Source organism: Peromyscus leucopus, chromosome 16_21 (assembly GCF_004664715.2).
Source record: "Peromyscus leucopus breed LL Stock chromosome 16_21, UCI_PerLeu_2.1, whole genome shotgun sequence".
NCBI classification, from domain to species: Eukaryota; Metazoa; Chordata; class Mammalia; order Rodentia; family Cricetidae; genus Peromyscus; species Peromyscus leucopus.
This window is the reverse complement of record NC_051084.1, coordinates 58,647,755-58,669,125: the sequence shown is the minus strand read 5'-3', so window position 1 is coordinate 58,669,125 and position 21,371 is coordinate 58,647,755. Positions and strand designations below refer to the sequence as shown.

General features: G+C 37.6%; 1 protein-coding gene across 7 annotated transcripts in view; it reads right to left on the bottom strand.

Moving 5' to 3' along the window:
• The window catches only part of Smap1 (small ArfGAP 1), a 102,017-nt gene that overhangs the window by 33,987 nt on the left and 46,659 nt on the right, over positions 1–21,371 (bottom strand). For 4 of the 7 annotated variants that reach the window (XM_028867999.2, XM_037199641.1, XM_037199640.1 and 1 more), the window contains 4 exons: positions 18,559–18,644; positions 12,082–12,157; positions 8,306–8,386; positions 2,772–2,852 (listed from right to left, as the gene is read on the bottom strand). In XM_028867999.2, the coding sequence (XP_028723832.1) occupies positions 2,772–2,852; positions 8,306–8,386; positions 12,082–12,157; positions 18,559–18,644 (324 nt within the window). The remainder of the gene's footprint in view (positions 1–2,771; positions 2,853–8,305; positions 8,387–12,081; positions 12,158–18,558; positions 18,645–21,371) is intronic. The other 3 variants (XM_037199638.1, XM_037199642.1, XM_037199639.1) reach the window with 2 other exon arrangements.

Below are 21,371 nucleotides of genomic sequence, written 5' to 3'. Positions count from 1 at the left end.
AATAACCCCCTATATCTTATCGGATCACCATGGTTTAAGTTAGAATTCAACAACAACACAAATTACAGAAAGCCTACAAACTCATGGAAACTGAACAATGCTCAACTGAATCACCACTGGGTCAAGAAAGAAATAAAGAAATTAAAGACTTCCTAGAATTCAATGATAATGAATGCACAACACATCCAAACTCATGGGACACTATGGAAGCAGTGCTAAGAGGAAAATTCATAGCACTAAATGCCCATATAAAGAAGTTGAAGAGCCGGGCGGTGGTGGCGCACGCCTTTAATCCCAGCACTCGGGAGGCAGAGCCAGGCGGATCTCTGTGAGTTCGAGGCCAGCCTGGGCTACCAAGTGAGCTCCAGGAAAGGCGCAAAGCTACACAGAGAAACCCTGTCTCGAAAAACCAAAAAGAAAAAAAAAAAAAAAAAAAAGAAGTTGAAGAAATCTCATAGTAGTTACTTAACAGTACACCTGAAAGCTCTAGAACAAGAAGAAGCAAAGTCACCCAGAAGGATTAGATGCCAGGAAAAAATCAAATTGAGAGCTGAAATCAATAATATAGAAATAGAGAGAACAATACAAAGAACCAACGAAACAAAGAGTTGGTTCTTTGAGATAATCAATAAGATAGACAAGCCCTTATCCAAACTAACCAAAAGACAGAGAGACAGCATCCAAATTAGCAAAATCAGAAGTAAGAAGAGAGACAAAACAACTGACAATGAGGAAATCCAGAGAATCATCAGGTCATACTTCAAAAACCTGTACTCCACAAAATTGGAAAATCTAAAAGAAATGGACAGTTTTCTGGATAGGTACCACATACCAAAGTTAAATCAAGATCAGATAAACAATTTAAATAGACCAATAACTCCTAAAGAAATAGAAACAGCCATCAAAAGTCTCCCAACCAAAAAACCTAGGAACAGATGGTTTCTCTACAGAATTCTATTTGAATTTCATAGAACTATTACCAATACTCCTCAAATTGTTCCACACAATAGAAACAGAAGAAACATTGCCAAACTCTTTTTATGAGGCTACAGTCACCCTGATACCCAAACCACACAAAGATGCAACAAAGAAAGAGAATTACAGACCAATCTCCCTCACAAACATTGATGCAAAAATAATAAAATACTGGCAAACTGAATCTAAGAATACATTAAAAAAAAAATCATCCACCATGATCAAGTAGGCTTCATCCCAGAAATGCAAGGATGGTTCAAGATATGAAAAATCTGTCAATGTAATCCACCATATAAACAAACTGATAGGAAAAAAAAACCCACATGATCATCTCATTAGATGCTGAAAAAGCTTTTAACAAAATCCAACACCCCTTCATGGTAAAGATCTTAGAGAGATCAGGGATACAAGGAACATACCTAAACATAATAAAAGCAATATACATCAAGCCAACAGCCAACATCAAATTAAATGGAGAGAAACTGAAAGTGATTCCACTAAAATCAGGAACAAGACAAGGCTGTCCACTCTCCCCATATTTATTCAATCTAGTACTTGAAGCTCTAACTAGAGCATTAAGACAACAAAAGGAGATCAAGGGGATATAAATTGGAAAGGAAGAAGTCAAACTTTCACTATTTGCAGATGATATGATAGTAGACACAAGTGACCCCAAAAATTATACCAGGGAATTCCTACAGCTGATAAACTCCTTCAGTGATGTGGAGGAATACAAAATTAACTCAAAAAACTCAGTAGCCCTCCTATATACAAATGATAAATGGGCTGAGAAAGAAATCAGAGAAACAACACCCTTTATAATAGCCATAAATAACAAAATATCTTGGGGTAAATCTAACCAAACAAGTGAAAGTCCTGTATAACAAGAACTTTAACTCATTGAAGAAAGAAAGTGAAGAAGATATCAGAAAATGGAAAGATCTCCCATGCTCTTGGATAGATAGAATTAACACAGTAAAAATGTCCATTGTTGTCTGTTTCCCAGTCCGTTTGACCTGAGTTCGATCCCCAGAACCCACATGGTGGAAGCAGGGAACCAACCTCAGCAGTTGTCTGCTGACCTCCACACACCCCGGTGCAAACACGTACACTTGCTAGAGCGCACACACATAACACATCAACTCAAATGTAATTCAAAACTTAAGAAAGGACCTTGAGCTGATCTGAGATATAGAAGGGAGGGACAGGGAAAGAGAGAAATCAACAACAAAGTGTATTCCAGAGCCACTCCTCAACCAGAAGAATATGTAAATACCTATGATGTGAATTCAAACGACCGTTCTGGCCTTACTTTTCACTACTCCTCATATACACACACAAATTTGTCCAAACTCACAGTTTATTTATGGTTTCCAAGACCACCTTGAGGCTGCCTTTTTAGTCTAACATCTTTCCTTCCACATTAAAACTGCTCATGGGTCAAGATCTAGCTCATATGTTATGAAGCAATGGAATCCTCTCTAAACTATCACGTGTGACCTCTTCATTTTGTAACTTACTCCAGTCTCACTCTACATGGCAGCTAAAATCACCCTTCTCAGGGTCAGGCAGAGAATAGTTGTTTCACGAGGATCTCAAATGATGTAAACCCACATTTATAACTGACTAGAAATCATGTAAAAGAGTTCAAAAGGTTATGCTCAGTATGGAGGATTAACTGCATAAATTACTCGCTGAAAAGCTAATAACTGGCATTTCATAATATCCAGAAAGTCTTTAATATAGCCATATAAAAAGATGGCAATCTTAGATTATTTTTTAAAAAGAAATTTTACCTTTTCAGTTGTTAGTGGTTTGGCAGGCTTTTCTGGCTCCTTTTCTCTCTTTTTCTCTTCCTTTTTTTTTTCCTTTTCTTTCTAAAACATAGTCCAAAGTTTTCATAAGTTTACTTTTTAAAACAGAAACTTTTGGTACATTTTTTTAGTTTAAATCACCACTTGAGAACGACAGAAGTATCAAGTGCTTGCATTACCATATGCTACTGAAATCTGAAAGTCAAAAGCAATTTCATTTTTTCATTGAGGTTACATGCTAAAGACAATACAGAGGATTATTCAAAACCTCAAAAGTGGATTTCTATTTTCTTTTTGAGACAGTGTCTTACTATGTAGCCCTGGATACTAGAACTCAACGTATAGACCAGGCTGCCTTGTTACTCAAGAGATCTGCCTGCCTCTGCCTCTCAAGTGCTGGGATTAAAGGTGTTCAACACACACCCAGCAGGACTGACTTTGTGATATTTATCGTAACACCATATCAGAAAAACACAAGAGTTAAAATCATCTTAATTTCAAAAGTAACCACAAAATATTTTCAGGCCACTATCATAGTTTTATTTATTTAAAAACAAGTATAAAGATTTTCTCATTAAAAATACTAAGGACAGGGGTTGGGGATTTAGCTCAGTGGCAGAGCGCTTGCCTAGCAAGTACAAGGCCCTGGGTTCGGTCCTCAGCTCCAGTGGGGGGGGGGGGAGGACACAAGGGACGGGACGGGACAGGATGGGACTAAGGACAGTACATGGGGCCTGAGCCAAATGACTGGTGTAAGTAGTTGGGGTAAATTATAATAATGGTGTTATGGTGTTCATCACTTGTACTCCAAGGAGAATTAAAAACAGTAACAACAAATCTTAAAGGTCACAAAAGGAGAGAAGGGGGGAGGGAAGGGGGAGGGAGGGGAGAGATGAGGTGAGGGAGGGAAGGGGGAAGGGGGAAGAAAAAGAGAGAGAGATGTAAGAGAGCTAGAGAGAGAGACAGACAGGAAGATAAAAGGATGTATATATTAAACTTTGTCAAAATACCTAAAGACCAAATCTGTAGCTGCCACATATAAATCAGTAAAGAGAACAGTGGTAATTCCTAGGCTGTAGTGTGAACTAAGAACTTCAATGGGCTTATTCATTCATATGAAGTTCAAAAGACAAAAAATATATTGTTTGAAGGTATGAATACGAGTATAAAATTATAAAAATAATTTAAAGCACATACATGTACAAAAACACAAAATTGATGATGATAAGTAGAAAATCAGGATGCTAATTACCTCTAAACAGAAAGAATGAAGTGATTAAAAGAGAGTAAGATGGGAGCTTTTGAAGTGACAATTAACACTCAGTTTACATAGTGATAGATGACACATATACATATATACACAGTGGTTGCTTATAAGTATTCAGTCAACATAAATTTAATGTACATTTATTTTTAAAAGATATTAAAAACCTCAGACTACTGTAAAGTATAAAGCAGGACACCAATATGAGAAATTTATTTTCAATTTCAGCACTTGCAGCAAAATATAAAAGAGGAAAAAGAAACACTCAGCATTGGTCCCAAATTTAAAAAAAAAAAAAAAACATAGCAAATATCTTTATGGCATAAACAGCAGGGCCTTCAATTATAAGCTTAAGAATGGCAGCAAAATTCTAAAGCACTTCTGCTAACATTTCCTTTTACTGGCAAACGGTGAGAGTAACAGTAAGTTGGTCTGTGGCCATGTCTATGAGAGATTGTCTTGACTAATGTGGGAGGGCTTAGCCCACTGTGAGGGTACCATCCCTACAGGTGGGCCAGGTTACAGGAGAAAGCACAGATAGTCAGCAACCTAGAAAGCAAGCAGCATCCTCTAGGGGTTCTGCTTGGAGTTCCTACTTCAGTTCCTGCTCCAACTTCCCTCGATAGTGAACTGTTACCTAGAAGTGTAAACTAAAATCAATCCTTTCCTCCCTAGGTTGCTCTTGGTCATGGTTATTTATAATAGCAATGGAAAAGCAAATTAGAACAATCTAGATAGAAAATTTATATTTAAGGCTTCTTAGGACAACAATTCTCTCAAACCATTTGTTTCCATCATGCTTTTCAAGAACAAAGTAAATGTAACATAAAGTTGTACTTTCTGAATACCTATAGTGCAAAAGCAAAAAGAGCAATTGATTTTAATTACCAAATGAGCATATATCAAAATGGTCTAGAAAACAGAAGACCATCTAGGAAGTAGGTTATTTCTCAGAATGCTTTTATATCTGCCCAACTACTTAGAACTTCAGATTAGAAGTAAAATTTAAGCTCTTGGGGGTCAACTAGAAGCATCATCTATATCTGACTCAACCATAACCCAAACCAAACATTCACTTCTAAAATACATACTTCTTCCTTAGTGTCTAATTTAATCTTTGCAAAAACTGTCCAAAGCAACTACAGTCATGACTATTTTCTTGCAAATGAAGAAACAAAAACCTAGGAAAGTAATACTCAAAATCCAACAACTACTCGGTATCCCTTTGTGCTGATGGACCGCAGACCCCAAGCATTCAAGTCTTACTGCTCACTGAAGTACAAGCAGAGCTTTACCTGTTATTATTCCTTAGGTTATAGCAGATATTTACTGAACCTTTACATGCTATGTAGACACTGTTCTGAACTCATTTCATCCTCACAACTTTATGAAGTGAGTAATTATCTCTACTTTATAAGAAAAATAAAATGAGCAAAAATCCTTTATAAATTATAAAATATCTTCTAGATATAATTAGTAAGGTTTAGTGAGAAAAGCTGACTCATGTTAATAAGCTAAGTAAGTTGCTCCTTAACTTCTTAGAGCTGCTAGTTATTGCTATGGTTGGAATGATTGTGGCCACTTCCAAATCCATGTGTAGAGACTAAAACCCCAACACTGAGAGCCAGTATTAAGAGTTGAGGGCCTTTGGGAGGTGATGAAGTCACAAGAGTGGAACCCCTATGACTGGGATTAGTGTTCCTGTAAAACAGGCCCCTGAGTGAGTCTTACCCATTTCCACCAAGTGAGATCACAGCAAGGTGTCATCCTATGAATAAGCAAGTGGGCCCACACAAGGCACAGGCCTTGGTCTTGAACTTTACAGCCTCCAGAACTGTGAGAAATAGATTACTGTTGTTCATAAGCTACACAACACATGATATTTTGATACAGCAGCCTACAGAAACAAAGTTACTTTTCAAGGAAAACATCACTAATGAAAAAGGCTCATAATTCAATCACTATGATTGGTGGGCACATATGAAATCACCCAAAACAAATGTACTTAGTTACATTTAATAGGGGAAAGCAGTATGACTTGACTCCCTTTACTATGAGAATTTCAGCCAATGAAATACAGCTGACTCCAGTTAGGGCACAATGACCCAGGACTGGAAGCAACATTAACGGCGTGGGCTCTGAACTAGGATCCCAGAGTCTGACCCAGAGGTGACTCTTACCCACAGACAAGAGTCAAGCATGGTGTCACACACCTGTAATCCCAAAACTCCAAGAGGATCAGGAGTTCAAAGTCACCATGAACTACACTGAAACCCTGTGTCAAAAAAGGGAAAGGAAGGTGGAAAAAAGGAGGGAAAACAGAGAAAAGAACAGAGGCCCTCCCGAACTTAAATTGAACACTGACTCACCAGAGCCTGTTCATTTTTAACCCTGCACTGTGTGCTCTACAATTACCTCAGTCTCATCATGAACTCCTCTAGTGCTGAAAACTCTCAGCTATTCTCATGGAAATGGCTTTCTCTGGTGGTTCAGCACACTATTCAGATCTGAGAGTCCACCTCTCCTACCTCTGTATCTCGGAGCTGTAAATCTCCAAGACAAATATCTACTAGGCATCTGTAGCCTCATACTTAACATGCCCAACTTTGAACTCAGCTCCTTTTCCATGTTTCTCTTCAAATCAGATCCTTATCTACATGGAGGTGATGAAGTCGGAAATGGAAGGAAGAGGCTTCCAAAGCACCCCCACATCTCACCAGTTATTAAACACCAGAGAGTCTACCTTACAATCTCCAAAACTACACTCTTCTTTTCTCTGTCCCACTTTAGCAGATGTCTCTGTCATTTTATTCCTGGATTAAGCCTGGTTCTTATGCCTTTTTCTCCACTCATTACCACAAAATTCACTTCCCCAGGAGCCAGAACAGTGTTAAAAAATGAAAATCTGATCCTTTCCTCTTTCCCTTAAAACTCATCACTAAAGTAACACAGCCTTCAGAAGACAGACCAATCTCCTTCAGTGGATTCTTAAGGCCTCCCCCCACACTTCTCCCCTCCTCTTTCCTATTTCCTCCCACCATTCAACCTGTCAGTCCTTAAACATAGTACTCCAACCATACTTTTTTCACAAGCTGCTTTCTCTACCTGGAATACCTCCTGATCCTTATAGCTAATGCCTATTCAAGAGTATAAAACCAGGGCGGATCTTTGTGAGTTCAAGGCCAGCCTGGTCTACAGATCGAGGCCCAGCAAAGGCACAAAGCTACACAGAAAAACCCTGTCTCAGAAAAAAAAAAAAAAAAAAAACAAAAACCCAAGAGTATAAAACCATCTATATTAGTAGTAGCAAAGCTATCTCAGTCACAGCATAAACAGACCGCATTATAAATAACTGTATAGTTACCTATTTCCCCCCTTTAGATCATAAAGTCCACAAGGGCACAGGTGTATCTTATTTGTCTTTGTGTCCCATAAGTCTAGCATGCCAGTTATCAAGAAGTAGACACAAGAAAAGGTAGAATTCAAAGAAAATTAAAACTCTCAAATATGTGCACACAAGACTTGAAGAATACATAATACAAGACATAAGAATACTTATCTTGCCGGGTGGTTGATGGTGCACACCTTTAATCCCAGCACTCGGGAAGCAGAGGCAGACGGATCTCTGAGTTCAAGGCCAGCCTGGTCTATAGAGCGAGTTCCAGGACAGGCTCCAAAGCTACACAGAGAAACCTCGTCTCGAAAACAAACAGACAAACAAAAAGAATACTTATCTTACTACCTCTACTCAGAATATACTCTAAAAATCATCACTGACAGTTCTAAATTCGCAATCCCATAAAATACACATTTTCTTCTATGACAGTTGATATTACTTCAAAAAAAATTTGACATCAGTTTTCAAGTGCTTATAATAACAGCATCACAGTCAGAAAAGATTTTTGACCAAAGACCTAGAGATCAGAGAATTCAATAACAATGTATCTTTAAATTTCATCTAGCTTAAAGCTAGTTCCTATGAGATAATAATAAATATGACAACAAAAATTTGCTTAATGGCTACATATAGTAATAGCTCCAAAATCAGTCACTCTGAAATTCAATAAATAATGAAACTCTTTACTCGTGCCAACAGCATAGGACAAGATTTAGTAAATTAAAATATTCGACATTTTTTCATTCTGCATATCATTCAAAACATGTTTTCTCCCGGTCTTCCTAAATCACAACCTTGTGAGAACCCACCTATCAATGAACACTACAAATGCACATGTGGAAAACATTACTATACCTCTAATTTGTTTTTATCGACAGCAGCTTGCAGAGAAGGAGAGGCTACCAAAGGCTGAAGAGGGGCGTCAGAGGAGGAAATCTAGATGTGCAGACACGAAGTTAGGAGGGAAAAAAGAAGAGAAGGTGGTAATCAAAACCGACAAACACCAGAAAGAAAACAGTCACGTACTTCTGATAAAAGTAGTTTAAAGACTTTTAACAAAGTAAAATACTGCCATCAAGAATAAGTATGTTTTAAAAACAATGTCTATGTGAAATACTTAAAAAACACAGTAAAGAATAATATATATGTATGTATAAAAAATAGATTTTAATAGTGTATAAAATTTAAACTCTATTTAGAAACGACATAGCAAAACTATCTGAATTGTAATTTTCTCTGATAATTCATTTTTAGTCAGGGTTACCACTGAAACTCAAGTACACTGGAGCAAGAAAAAGTTTTATGGAAGTAGAAGAATAAAAAATTTGTTTTTGCTGATAATAACTTTAAGATGGAAAATAAAGCAGAGGAAATGGTAAAAGTTAATTCAATTTTTAACTTGCTGTTTAAGAAAGCAGAAACAAAGACTAAGAAAAAGGCTGGGTTAATGGAAGAGCTGCGTAGTCACAGAGCTATTACAAAGTAATTTATGCATGTCCTCCATGAGGATGGGCATGCAAACACAGGTCCCAGGGCTGCACTTGCTGGGCTACCCCAAAGCACTGGCATACTTAAATATATATATATATATAACATACACACACACACACACACAAACACACACACACGGTGGCCATTTACACACAAAAATGAAATTCACCGGAAAGCTTTACACACATCTTCCTATCCAGTTTCTACATGCATGCATGCATGGATGATCACTTCAACAAAGCATTGTCTTACTGCTGCTCTCTTTACCACAAAAAACGTGACTGAGTATTTATAAAATGTATGCCAGATCTTTGGAGCCACAAAGCTGGCATCTCTGTTTCCCTGTCTTACTGGTGGTGCCCATGGGGATTTCGAGTTGCTCTTCTAGATGGGCTGCTGCAGTGTCAAAAGAACTCCTTCAACCTGCTGGCTAACCATGACTGTGTTCTTGAGTCACTTGGGACGCTTGTTTGCCCTTGTACAGTGTTTCTGCTGTAACTACGTAAACTAAACATTTACTTAACATTAAAGCAAGCCTCCCATACAAGACAATGCACAGCACATGCAAAGGTAGATTTTCCATTAAGAAAATGTCAAGCTAGCCAGGAGTGATGGCATACCCAGCACTCAGGACCTAAGGCAGCTCGATTTTTGTGAATTCCAGTCCAGACAGAGCTACCTAAGGAGACCTTGTCTAAAAAAGAGAGAGAGAATCTGGTCAAACTGTACCTAAGAGCCCCACTTAAAGCTGGTTGTTCCTGGAGATAGTTATTGAAACTTTCATGTAAAATGGGATAAAACATAACACCACTTAATAAAGTAACTTGTATCACAAAACTTCTTTGTACAAACTTGAATAAAAAGCAGAACACAGAAATATAAAAGGTGAGAGTGGTACTTAGAACATCAAGAAACAAAAAGACAATTTACTATAAAAGTGGTTGTTTTCCTCTTCAGGAGGTGTAAGAAGGGACAAAAGAAACAAACTGGGTACTCTTTAAAGTTGTACATCTCTCAAAGCCATCTATTTCTCATAGCTCACTAACTACCCTACAGTAAGAGAGTGCCACGGTCTCCTGGGATAGTCCCCACTTCCCCAAATCCTTTCTCTACACTAAGTTATTCTCACATGCAAATCTGGTCTGGGCTGATTTACAGATTACACAGGGACAAAGTCCAAATCCCCTGGCTGGATCCCCCATCCTACTGCCTTTCCTTCCCGGCTCTGCCTACACTCTGCTGTCTAGTCACCTCAACTCCTCCCAGTCTCAGGTCTCTAGTCACCTCTACTGACTTTAGGAGCCTTTGCTCTTCTTAGTCCCACAAGGTGAAATGCCCACACTTTTATTAGTTCTTTCCTTTTGATCTGACATGGTTTTTTCTAGGAATCCAAGTATTCATTGATTCTTATTGACTGGGTTTTATATATGGCCCAGGTTGGCCTTGAACTCACTCTGTAGCCCAGGCAAGCCTTGACCTTGGGATCCTTCTGCCTCAGCCTCTAGACCAGCTGTTCTTAACCTGTGGGTTGTGACCCCTTGGGGCTTGAACAGCCCTTTCACAGAGGTCGTGAGGAACTGTTAAAGGGTCACAGATTTAGGAAGGTTGAGAACCACTGCTTTAGACTAAGATTATAGGTCAGTCAGCACCACCAAGGCAGCCTATTGAAGGCATTCCTTACAACTGAAAATTAAGCATCCCTGCAATGAAGCCGACTCCACGCTAGCTTCTCTCAGTCTCACTATAATGATGTGCACAGGTACACTGAGCCTGCTTTAGAAAACAACGAAGCTCACTACTACTGTTTCACTGCATTTCACTGCTTTGTCTCTGTCATATTTGGAAATACGTTCCAGAAAGTCAAGAGTAAATCGGTACTTCATTTTGAAACTGCCTTACATGGGGAAACAGGATCACTCTTAAAATAAGAAACAAATCAAAAGCAGCAGCACACCCTGACAACACTTGAAATAACATCTGAAACAGGAGACAGATAAAATTATAAAAATAAGACATTAAAACAAATTAGAGCTATTTAACACAGGAATTACAGCCACATAAAACTCAACAGTCACCAAGATAGCTCTTGATCAGAGCACAACTAATATAACTAGTGTCCAAATGGTCCCACTTCCTTCAGAAATAACTTAGATAGAAGGCACTCATATTTTGTCTCAGATGTTTAAAATCTGGTATAACCTCGTCTGAGTATTCTAGTTGACTTTGAGCATGGGTTACGTGTAAATAACCTTCATAAACGTTTCTGGATTTTCACTTCAATAGTAATACAAACTCGGGAGTATATAATCTTTTACTTTAAAATATTTTAATTCCAAGCCTACAAAAAAAATAAGAAAAATATAGTATCAGTGCCTATAATGTTTATATTAATATAAACATTAATAGTCATCACATACGAACTGCCTGATAAATGACTTCACAAGATTAACCACTTTAAAGAGAAGTAACTGAACAGAACCAAAAGAAAAGGCTGGTTTACATGCAAAATGAGATGGAAACTGCTGTCTCCAAACTGCCTGATAAATGACTTCACAAGATTAACCGCTTTAATGCTTGCTTATTAAATAAGAAATCAAAGGCCAAAAATTGATTTCAACTATAAAGGCAACTAGCCTTCCATAATTAACTGAGAAGGAACATTTTAATCTGAAATAAAAACTAGATAGAAGCAGTTGATTATATTTTATTGCGATAGTAAAGTAACAACTAAATATGCTTGTTAATAATCAGAGGGAGTGCCCAGCATTCATATACTATTGGGATACTCTTCATGTTTCAACAGACCCAACAAAATTCTAGCAGGAAACAGACTACAAGTTTTCTTTAGCATTCATTTCTAGAATTTGCAAGGTAATTTTTATGTCCTCCTCTTTTTTTCTTCAACTGGTGGCTTTGTCTTCTTTTTAATTACAGAATTAATTGCTTCAATGAAAGGTCAAATAAGCTGAACCCACTCTACTTTACAAGTTCTCAACATTATGCAATTAAAAAAATCCCAATATTTAAATAGCCAAGCATATGCAACTAATATGTTTTACAATAAACAAAATGAGCTGTATGTTAAACATATGAAATCTACTTAAAAATATCAATTGGTAAAAGATGAAGGTTTTACTTACATTTGTAATAGCTATAGCATTTTTATCATAGTATTTCTTCTTTTCGTATTTATCTCTGATGAAAAATTCTACTGCTCTGAAAACAGATAACTTAAGGAAAAAAGTGAGTTCAGTCACATGTACATTTCCCTTTATTCATTCCTCTCCAAATGGCCCACACTAATTTTTCTATTCCCCAATCTCCATTTTCTCACCCCACTCGGTACATGGTCTATACCATACTTTTCCTTTCCCCTCACTGAAAGTGCATTTCATTCAGGTAAACTCATTCAAAAACAGCAAACAAACAAAGCATCCCAACTTGAAACGAGAAACAACAGTAAAGATGTATAACTCTTAATTCCAACTCCACCGCCACTTCTACCACCCAGCTCTCAATTTAGCTTAGGTTCATCTCGCAATAAACTAGCATCCATGCAGTACTCAGAATATACCTAACAGTGCATGCTGCATGCTGTACAATGATTCTTTTCATTCCTCCCAAAACCCAGCTAATGGACTTATGGCTATTTTCACAACACAAACGAACAATTAGTAACCCAGAAAGGTTAAGTAGCTGATTCCAACATGATTATTTTTCCTACCTTACCAGCTATATCATGAATGGGTGAAACTTAGAATTTCCTATTTATTAAAATAGTGGCCATTTTTTTCCTTTCAAAGGTGAGGAATGAAGAAGTTTAGTAGCTAAAACTAAGGTTTCCACTTATAACAAGAAAGCTTTTCAGAAATTATTTAAGTAGTAAGGAATAAAAAAAAATTACATACTATTTTATCAAAATAAAGGACTAAGACTGGTGAAATTATTAAGACCTTCTTATTTATCAACAGAAAACTATTCAGAAAAAAATATTTTTCAATTCCAAGGAAATCACTTAAAGAAGGGCTATGCCAGCTTTGCCAGCTTTCAGTGCCTATGAACCCTTAAAGCAAAAACACTCAGAAAGAGAGAAAGAACTGGGGGGGGGGCCTGCACACCTTTAATCCCAGCACTCAGGAGGCAGAGTCAGGAGGATCTCTATGAGTTGGAGGCCAGCCTGGTCTACAGAGCAAGAACCTGGATAGGCATCAAAACTACACAGAGAAACCCTGTCTCGAAAAACCAAAAAAAAAAGAGAGAGAGAGAGAAAGAGGAAAAAGGGAGGGAGGGAGGGAGGGAGGGACGGAGGGAGGGAGGGAGGGAGGAAGGAAGGAAGGAGAGGGGGAGAAGGGGGAGGGGAGGGAGAGAGAGAGAAAGATAGATAGATAATATATGTATGCAAGCCAATTTTTCATTATTAATTCTACCTAAAGTAAATAATATTTACCTAAAGTAAATAACTCAAGGGATATGTACATTTTAAGGAGCAGGTATTAACTACTCAACACTACATCTAAAAGCTTCCATGTAGTCACAGAAAATTGTAACTAGTAGGTATGGCTGGATTCTAACTGAAGTTCCTATGTAGAAACAGATCCTTGGTTCAAAGGTTTATAGTCACTCGTGAATTCTATTGTAATGATCTGAACAAAGTACAACCCAGATGGATGTAAAGGGCTGGCAACATGACTTGGCAGGTAAGAATGCTTGCCACTAACCCAACAACCTGAGTTCACTGCCAGGAACCCAGGTTGTAGAAGGAAAGAGCAATCCCAGCAGGCTGTGCTCTGACCTTCACCTGCACCTACTGCACACGTGGACACAGATACTCAATGAATAAATAAAGCATTGTAACATGTTTAAAGAAGGAACTGTCCAGAAACTGTCATTCTCGGCATTTGCAAAAGAAATTTCCATGAAACGTCTACTGATGCTAATGGCTAACTCCCAAAAATAGTTTCCAATATAAAACCACATTTGTAGTACTTAACTGGCAATTTCCTAAACTTTCAAGCTAGCTAATTATTAAATAAATACTTAGTATTTTTTAAAAAGAGATGAGAATGCTGGCATCATAGGTTGTTCAGAGTTTTGAGAATACATATAAATATTTAAACAATCAATAAATAAAGTTAGTTTTCATTTTTATGTAATTCTGTCCCTCAGTTTCATCAGCTTTAAAATGTAAATAATATTTATTGAATTATTTTAGGAATTAAATGTCAGTCTCTGTGAAGTACAAAGTAAGAACGAACAGTGCCATTTTAAAATTTAGTTCGAAACTAGTAGAAAAATATTGTGATAGGGAATGTTTTTAAAAGACAGAATCTACAGTAGAGGAGGAAATAGCAACTACTGTAAAAGTGTTGGCTAATAATCAAGTTTAAACAAATGAGAAATGGCCACAAAGCCAATAAATTTGGAGATCAGGAAACATTACTCCTTTTTCTGTCTCTTGATACTGAGACATGAGGCCCTAGGCACACTGATGTAAATGAACGACAATGGAAATACAACAACAGTATTTTCAGAGAACCAAAGTAAAGAATATGTTACTTACAAGTCAAGTTTAAGTAGCTGTTTGCAATTTAGTAAATAAAAAAATAAAGATAAATATGTATTCTTAGATCCCCCTTCTTTAAAAATATCATTTGAAAGAAAAATTAAATTCATATCTGTTTGCAAGAACAAGATCTTCCAGTTCCACACACTACTAACAGCTGTAAAACTTTGAAAAGCACAAAAGAGAACTGCTGATGAGTTCTGGTGTACAACAGAGCTCATGAAACCAAAGTAATTGAAATATTTAAATAAGACAAAATATCCTAACAATGTAAAGCTTTATCTTTTGCCATACACTAGTACATGCAGCCTATAATTAACCACATCTCACATGAGAAATGGCAGTTATGGAATCATTTGTACAACCTTTGTAAATTGTAAAACTTTGAAAAAGCAACAAATCTTGTTAAGAATGTAATGAGGCCCCTGTTATAAGAATTTAACTCAGCTTGGTTCCATTTGCCTAGGGTTATATATTTACATCTACAAAAGTGCAGAGATATTAGACTTTGTTCAAAGAGCCATGAGCTTTACAAAGATAAGTGGAAAAATGGAGGATGGATGGATGGATGGATGGATGGATGGATGGATGGATGGATGGACAGACGGACAGACAGGTGGACGGACGGCTGGGAAGGAAGAAAGACTGATTTTTTTTCTTACTTCTCTTATAAAATTCTATTTACATCTATAAAGGTAAAGAAATGTGAGGCTTTTTAATAACCAAAGTCAGCCTTGGGTATGTCAAGCATTATCAGAGCCTTGACACAGTGAGCTGCTGCTGGTCTGGTCTTCTGGGGCTACTTTTCTTGGCTTCTTCTTTTTTAATGTAGGGGTATTCTGCCTGCCTGCATGTCTGTGCACTACTTGCCTGCCTTGTATCCATGGAGTCCAGGAGATGGTATCAGATCCCCTGATACCATCAGGGGATGGAGTTATATATAACCCTAGGCAAATGGAACCAAGCTGAGTTAAATTCATATAACAGGGGCCTCATTACATTCTTAACAAGATTTGTTGCTTTTTCAAAGTTTTACAATTTACAAAGGTTGTACAAATGATTCCATAACTGCCATTTCTCATGTGAGATGTGGTTAATTGTAGGCTGCATGTACTAGTGTATGGCAAAAGATAAAGCTTTACATTGTTAGGATATTTTGTCTTATTTAAATATTTCAATTACTTTGGTTTCATGAGCTCTGTTGTACACCAGAACTCATCAGCAGTTCTCTTCTGTGCTTTTCAAAGGAGTTAGAGATAGATAGTTGTAAACTGCCATGTGGGTGCTGGGGACTGAACCAGGTCCACTTAACTGCTGAGTCATCTCTCTAGCCTGGCTCTCTCTCTCTCTCTTTTTTCTTTTCTTTTTCTCTTCTCTTCTCTTCTCTTCTCTCTCCCTCCCTCCCTCCCTCCCTCCCTCCCCCTTTCCCTTTTTCCCTTTCCCTTCTTTTCTTTTCTCTTTTCTTTTTCTTTCCCTGGGACTCCAATCCAGGGCCTTAGGCATGCTACCAGATAAACACTTTCTGAGCTGTAATTCCCATCCTGATGTTAAGTTTTTCAAAGACACTTAAGCTTTAGACAGAAGAAAGGCAAAACTGATTTTCTTATTAATCTCTCTAAATTGGTGGTTCTCAACCTGAAGGTTGCCACCCCTTTTGGGGGTTAAATGACTCTTTCACGGGGTGGCCTAAGACCATCAGAAAACACAGATACTGACATTACAATTACAGTTATACAGTAGCAATGAAAATGATTTTATGTTGGGGTTCCCACAACATGAGGAACTGTATTAAAGGGTCGCAGCATTGGGAAGGTTGGGAACCACTGCTCTAAATCAGTGTTTCAGAGATAGATGATGACATGATGACAAATGTTTCTGAGATAGATCTCCTTATGTAGTTCAGGCTCAAGTTAATCCCACATTGCAGCCTCCTGAGTCACTGTAACTACAGTACCTGGCCTTTCTCTTTAGGCTATAAAGCCACATGGTAGCTAAGCTCATGGACTGTCATCTTATATTTGAAACTTCAGTAATCATCTCTCACATACGCTTAGACAATGTCCCTCTCTAAACACTTTCCAACAACTATTAGACTATATTTTTGTAAACAGTAAAAGATCAATACCTCCTATTAATATGATCCAATTCAGTAAATGCTTTGGCAAAGTGGTATTGACTCTGAAATATCACTGAGTATCTCTGGCTACAGCTATGTCAGATTCTCGTGTGTTTACCTGACTACATTTCTTCTTCTAATATGTGCTATTCTTCAGGGTTTGCGTAGGCCTTTCCTTTCAAGAAGGAAAGAACACCCCAGAGTCTCAACACAAATGACACAACCCCGTAGAGTGTGTATCACTGACTCTCCACCTGCATCTCCTTTGTCTTCTTGAGTCCAGACTAGAATTTCCAGGTATAAAAAGGTAATGCCATGTACATATCTAACCAGCATCTGATTCTTCCCAAATAATGGACTACAGTTCATTTTCTTTCATTTTCAACCTTAAACCTCCATCTGTAAATAAATTTCTTCTTTCCAAAAAAAAGTTTAAACTCATCAAAGATAGAAATGTAGGCATCACTGCAGTGCCTTCTCCAGAATCCAAGCCAGTCTCCATCAGTCCAACTGTTCAGGCACTCTCAAGTTCCCTCCCGCCCACTCTCAATGCTATTGTTCTGGTGTTTTCCATGGCCTCTGCCTCCAGGGTCTCCTCCCTCCTTTCTCCTTGTAGTACAAGTTACTGTAGCTCTACTATTTCTCCTGCTTCGCGCGCCTCCACGGGTTTTTCAAATCTTCAATCTCTTGGGACAACCAAAGGAAGTACAAACATGATACTCAATTCCTTTAATATGAACCCATGCCCTTTCAAAGCCCCTGCTGCCATCTGTCCCACAAACTGAAATTTTGTCATTTTACAAGCTTAATGGGGCACACGTTCCTCACACCTGGCCACTTTGCTCTCACAGCCTTTACAGGAGAAAGGTGTCACCCAGTTAACTGAGGACCCTTCTATGACAAAAGTGGCATTGCCTCTCGGACTGCTAGATTTATCAGAAGAGCGTGGGAGAACAGAGACATTAAAGGCTAAATGCCAATTGATGGGTGGTGTTGCTCTGTATGCTATGAATGTGTTGCTCTGATTGGTTGATAAATAAAATGCTGATTGGCCAGTAGCCAGGCAGGAAGTATAGGCAGGATAAACAGAGAGGAGAATTCTGGGAGAAGAAGGCTGAGTCAGTAGACGCCAGCCCGCTGTCCAGGGAACAGCATGTAATGGCACACAGGTAAAGCCACGGAACACATGGTGACATATAGATTAATAGAAAGGGGCTGAGTTTAAATGCAAGAGTTAGTCAATGGTAGGCCTGATCTAATGGCCAAGCAGTTATAAATAATATTAAGCCTCTGTGTGATTATTGTATAAAAGGCTGCAGGGACTGTGTGTTAAGAGGTTTGTCCCGACCGCATGCCAGGTGGGACACAGAAAAACTTCAACTACGGCCAATTACTAACTTTTCAACTGTAACTTAAAAGGCTTCGGTCTAAATATGAAAATAAACATATAACTTGTATTCTTGTGTGAACAAAGATAATTTTTCCACAATGGTCACACAAACTATTTTACCATACAAACTGGTAAGAAACTACACTTCATTTTCAAACCATAAATATTATCTTTACATATCAAAGCAGTTAGGGCAAATCAATTTTCATCTTTCTTTCTTTTTTTTTTTTTTCCTTTTAGGAGTTGGAGATCAAACCCAGGACCTTATACACACTAAGCAAACCAATCTACATGGGCTACATTCCCCACTCCTGGTTTTCATGAAACAGGTTCTCACTATGTAGCAAACCTACAAGTTGGCATATAACTTTTAGGACCTTATAGCTCTACCTCCTAAGCATTGGTGGGAATAATTACCACCACGCAGGTAATTTCCATCTTTAATTAATGCTACTATAATATACTTCACATCTTCCTAAATACCAATGTAAAAGGTTAATGATAAAAGTATGCTAACTCTTTTTAAATATACAAAATTTAAAGGATACTGATCTGTCTGTGGTCTTCGAAAGTTCTCTGGAAGATTGGCTTCATAAAGTAGTCTTGCTTTAGTATTTCCCATATCTTGCATGCACTGTAATTAAAAAAAAAAAGGTGTCAGGTCTTTTCATTATTCACATGAACAAAAGTAATTCTGGTACACACATATATATGAATCCAACATAACAGTTACTATTTCTGACATATATTCTTCTCCTTAAGATAACAATTTAAAATCCTAACTATAAGGTTAATTTTTCAAGTTCCAAACAGAGGCATCATATTCAATCCTTTATCTTATACACACATGTGACTCCACGATTTCTCAAATGTCTTTTTCTCTGAAAGCAACCCTAACTTTCTTTGTACTCACTACTTCCTAAAACTGAAATTCCTGGCATTTTGTGGGTGGTTCTAATATTTACAAAAATGAAACATTTAAACAGTATTGCCATTTCCAGGACTAACAACTTAAGATCAAATTTACTACAGAGTTTACCCTAGGATTTTCCTAATTTACAGCCAAGAAGATTACAAGCGAAGCCTGGTAAAGAGGGAGTGCTGACCTAAGCTTCCACAAAGTAGATTCGCTGCTGTGGAATGAACCACTCAGAGTCGACTGAAGGCTTTCCTCAAACACGGCAAAACCACCTTTGTGTCCTAATGGCTCAATTTTACACTCAAGTTCAGCAGTGCACAGAATGCTGCTGTAGTTTAAAGGAGTGCTCCCCCAAAGGCCTACTTGTTCTCGGTCCACTCCCCAAAGTGGCACCATTGGGAGACAGTGGGACCTATAAGTGGATCCCAGTGGGAGGTCATGAGGGCCTCTCCTGGCTCATGATATGACAGCTGACTTCACCATGCACCCCCACCATTGCCATCCAGTGGCTTCAAAATAGCCAAAAGCAGTAAGGCCCAATCTTGGACTGGAACCTTCCGAAGTGAAAGCTAAATAATGCTTTTATACACAAAACTAGTAACACCCCTCTTCCCTAAAATCTAAGAATTCAGAAAATGTAAAATAATTGTATAACCTTAAGATTTTTTAAAGTTACAAGTGGTAACTAGGCAAATAGCTATTTCCTTGATATTTTACTACATTACAGGCTAAATATAAAATTACTGACAAAACATTTTAATATATAATTTACAGACAACTTACATTCCTTAACTATTTTAATTAGCAAAAAGATTCAGTTTTTATGATGTAGTTTCTTTGTCCTGATTTCCCACAAACAGACCCTACACTCCTGAGAAAACAATCTAGGTTTTTTTTTTTGGTTTTGGTTTTTAGAGGCAGGGTTTCTCTGTGTAGCTTTGGAGCCTGTCCTAGAACTCACTCTGTAGCCCAGGCTAGCCTTGAACTCACAGAGATCCGCCTGCCTCTGCCTCCCAAGTGCTGGGATTAAAGGTGTGTGCCACTACCACCCGGCAACAATCTAGGTTTAAGAAATATCTTGATATTAATCTTGAAGCTCTAAAGAAGACACAAGTATTTCCCTTTAAGTAAAAATAGCCATAAAGTCTCACAACTGAAGGCTTGCTGGTGTCTGAGGTTCACTCTCAAATCTGAGTAACTATCCCACCTGGCCCTCAGGTAAACAAGATTTCTATTTCTCTTGAGATGATGACAAAGTGAAGGGATGCATGTGGCAACAGTGTAAAAGGAATGATAAACAGATGAAGAATTAAAGATCTTTATCATTTGGTCCTTTCAATCTAAAGGACACTAAGTCTAAGTAACTTGAGATACATCCCCAAACCCCGATGGTGGAAGGAGAAAACCAACTCCTGCAAATTTGTCCTCCCACCTCCACACACACGTTGTGGTACCTTGTGCCCATTCTACCCCCAACAAATAAATAGAAAAAAATCTTTTAAAAGAAAAAGTAAGCATTATACCTTTAATTATTTGTAACCAGGAAGAAATGTAAGCTGGACTTATAAATGAGCTTTCTTCACTTTTATCATCTAGTTTCTGGGAATCAAGCCAGACCATAAGTACTAGACATCATTCTGAAAAACACATTTTCCCCATGCCCCTGAAAAACACACTTTTAAAACCTATTTTCCACTTCTCTAGGAGGAGAAATGCTTGTACTCAAGCCATCAAAAATTCAAATATATTAAGAATTTTTAATATTATCTTGTTTTAGTAAGGTTATATCACTACCTGTCAATACCTTTTTCTATTTCACCCAGACTTCAAATGTGAAGAACAGAGATGTATGGATTATAAGTCAATATTTCTATTAAGACTCTTAAAAATATTTTTAAGACATTAACTTAAGAAACAAGTTCATTTCAAAATTAAGACTTTAAAAACACACAAAAATCAAGCATTTGGTAAATAGAAAATGTACTGATTCTAAAGAATGTTAACAAAAGACTACAAGATCACAGAGAATACAAAGCCATTTATACTTACAATAACATAACAGTATATTGAGGTTCTAAAGGAACTATGTATTTCATAGTTGTGATATGCCAGCTAGAGAGAACATAATTTAAAGTTAACACTATTTACTTTTGCCATTAGATTCAATCTGTTCTTAGGGATATAAACTCAATGAGAAACACTAGCCAAGCTTGTTGGGCTCTAGGTTCAAATCCTACTACCATCTTAAATTCACACTGTACCCATTTATAGTATAATAAACAACACTTAAGAATCCCATAACCTGCTACTAAAAGGTTTTTTTACCGTTTTTAGTCCATAATTTAGTTTTAGTTTTGCAGCGTAACCCATAACTTAGTACATACAACACCACCAGCAGAAATCCAGATATTACTTCAGATTCAATTTCAAAAAAATACAACC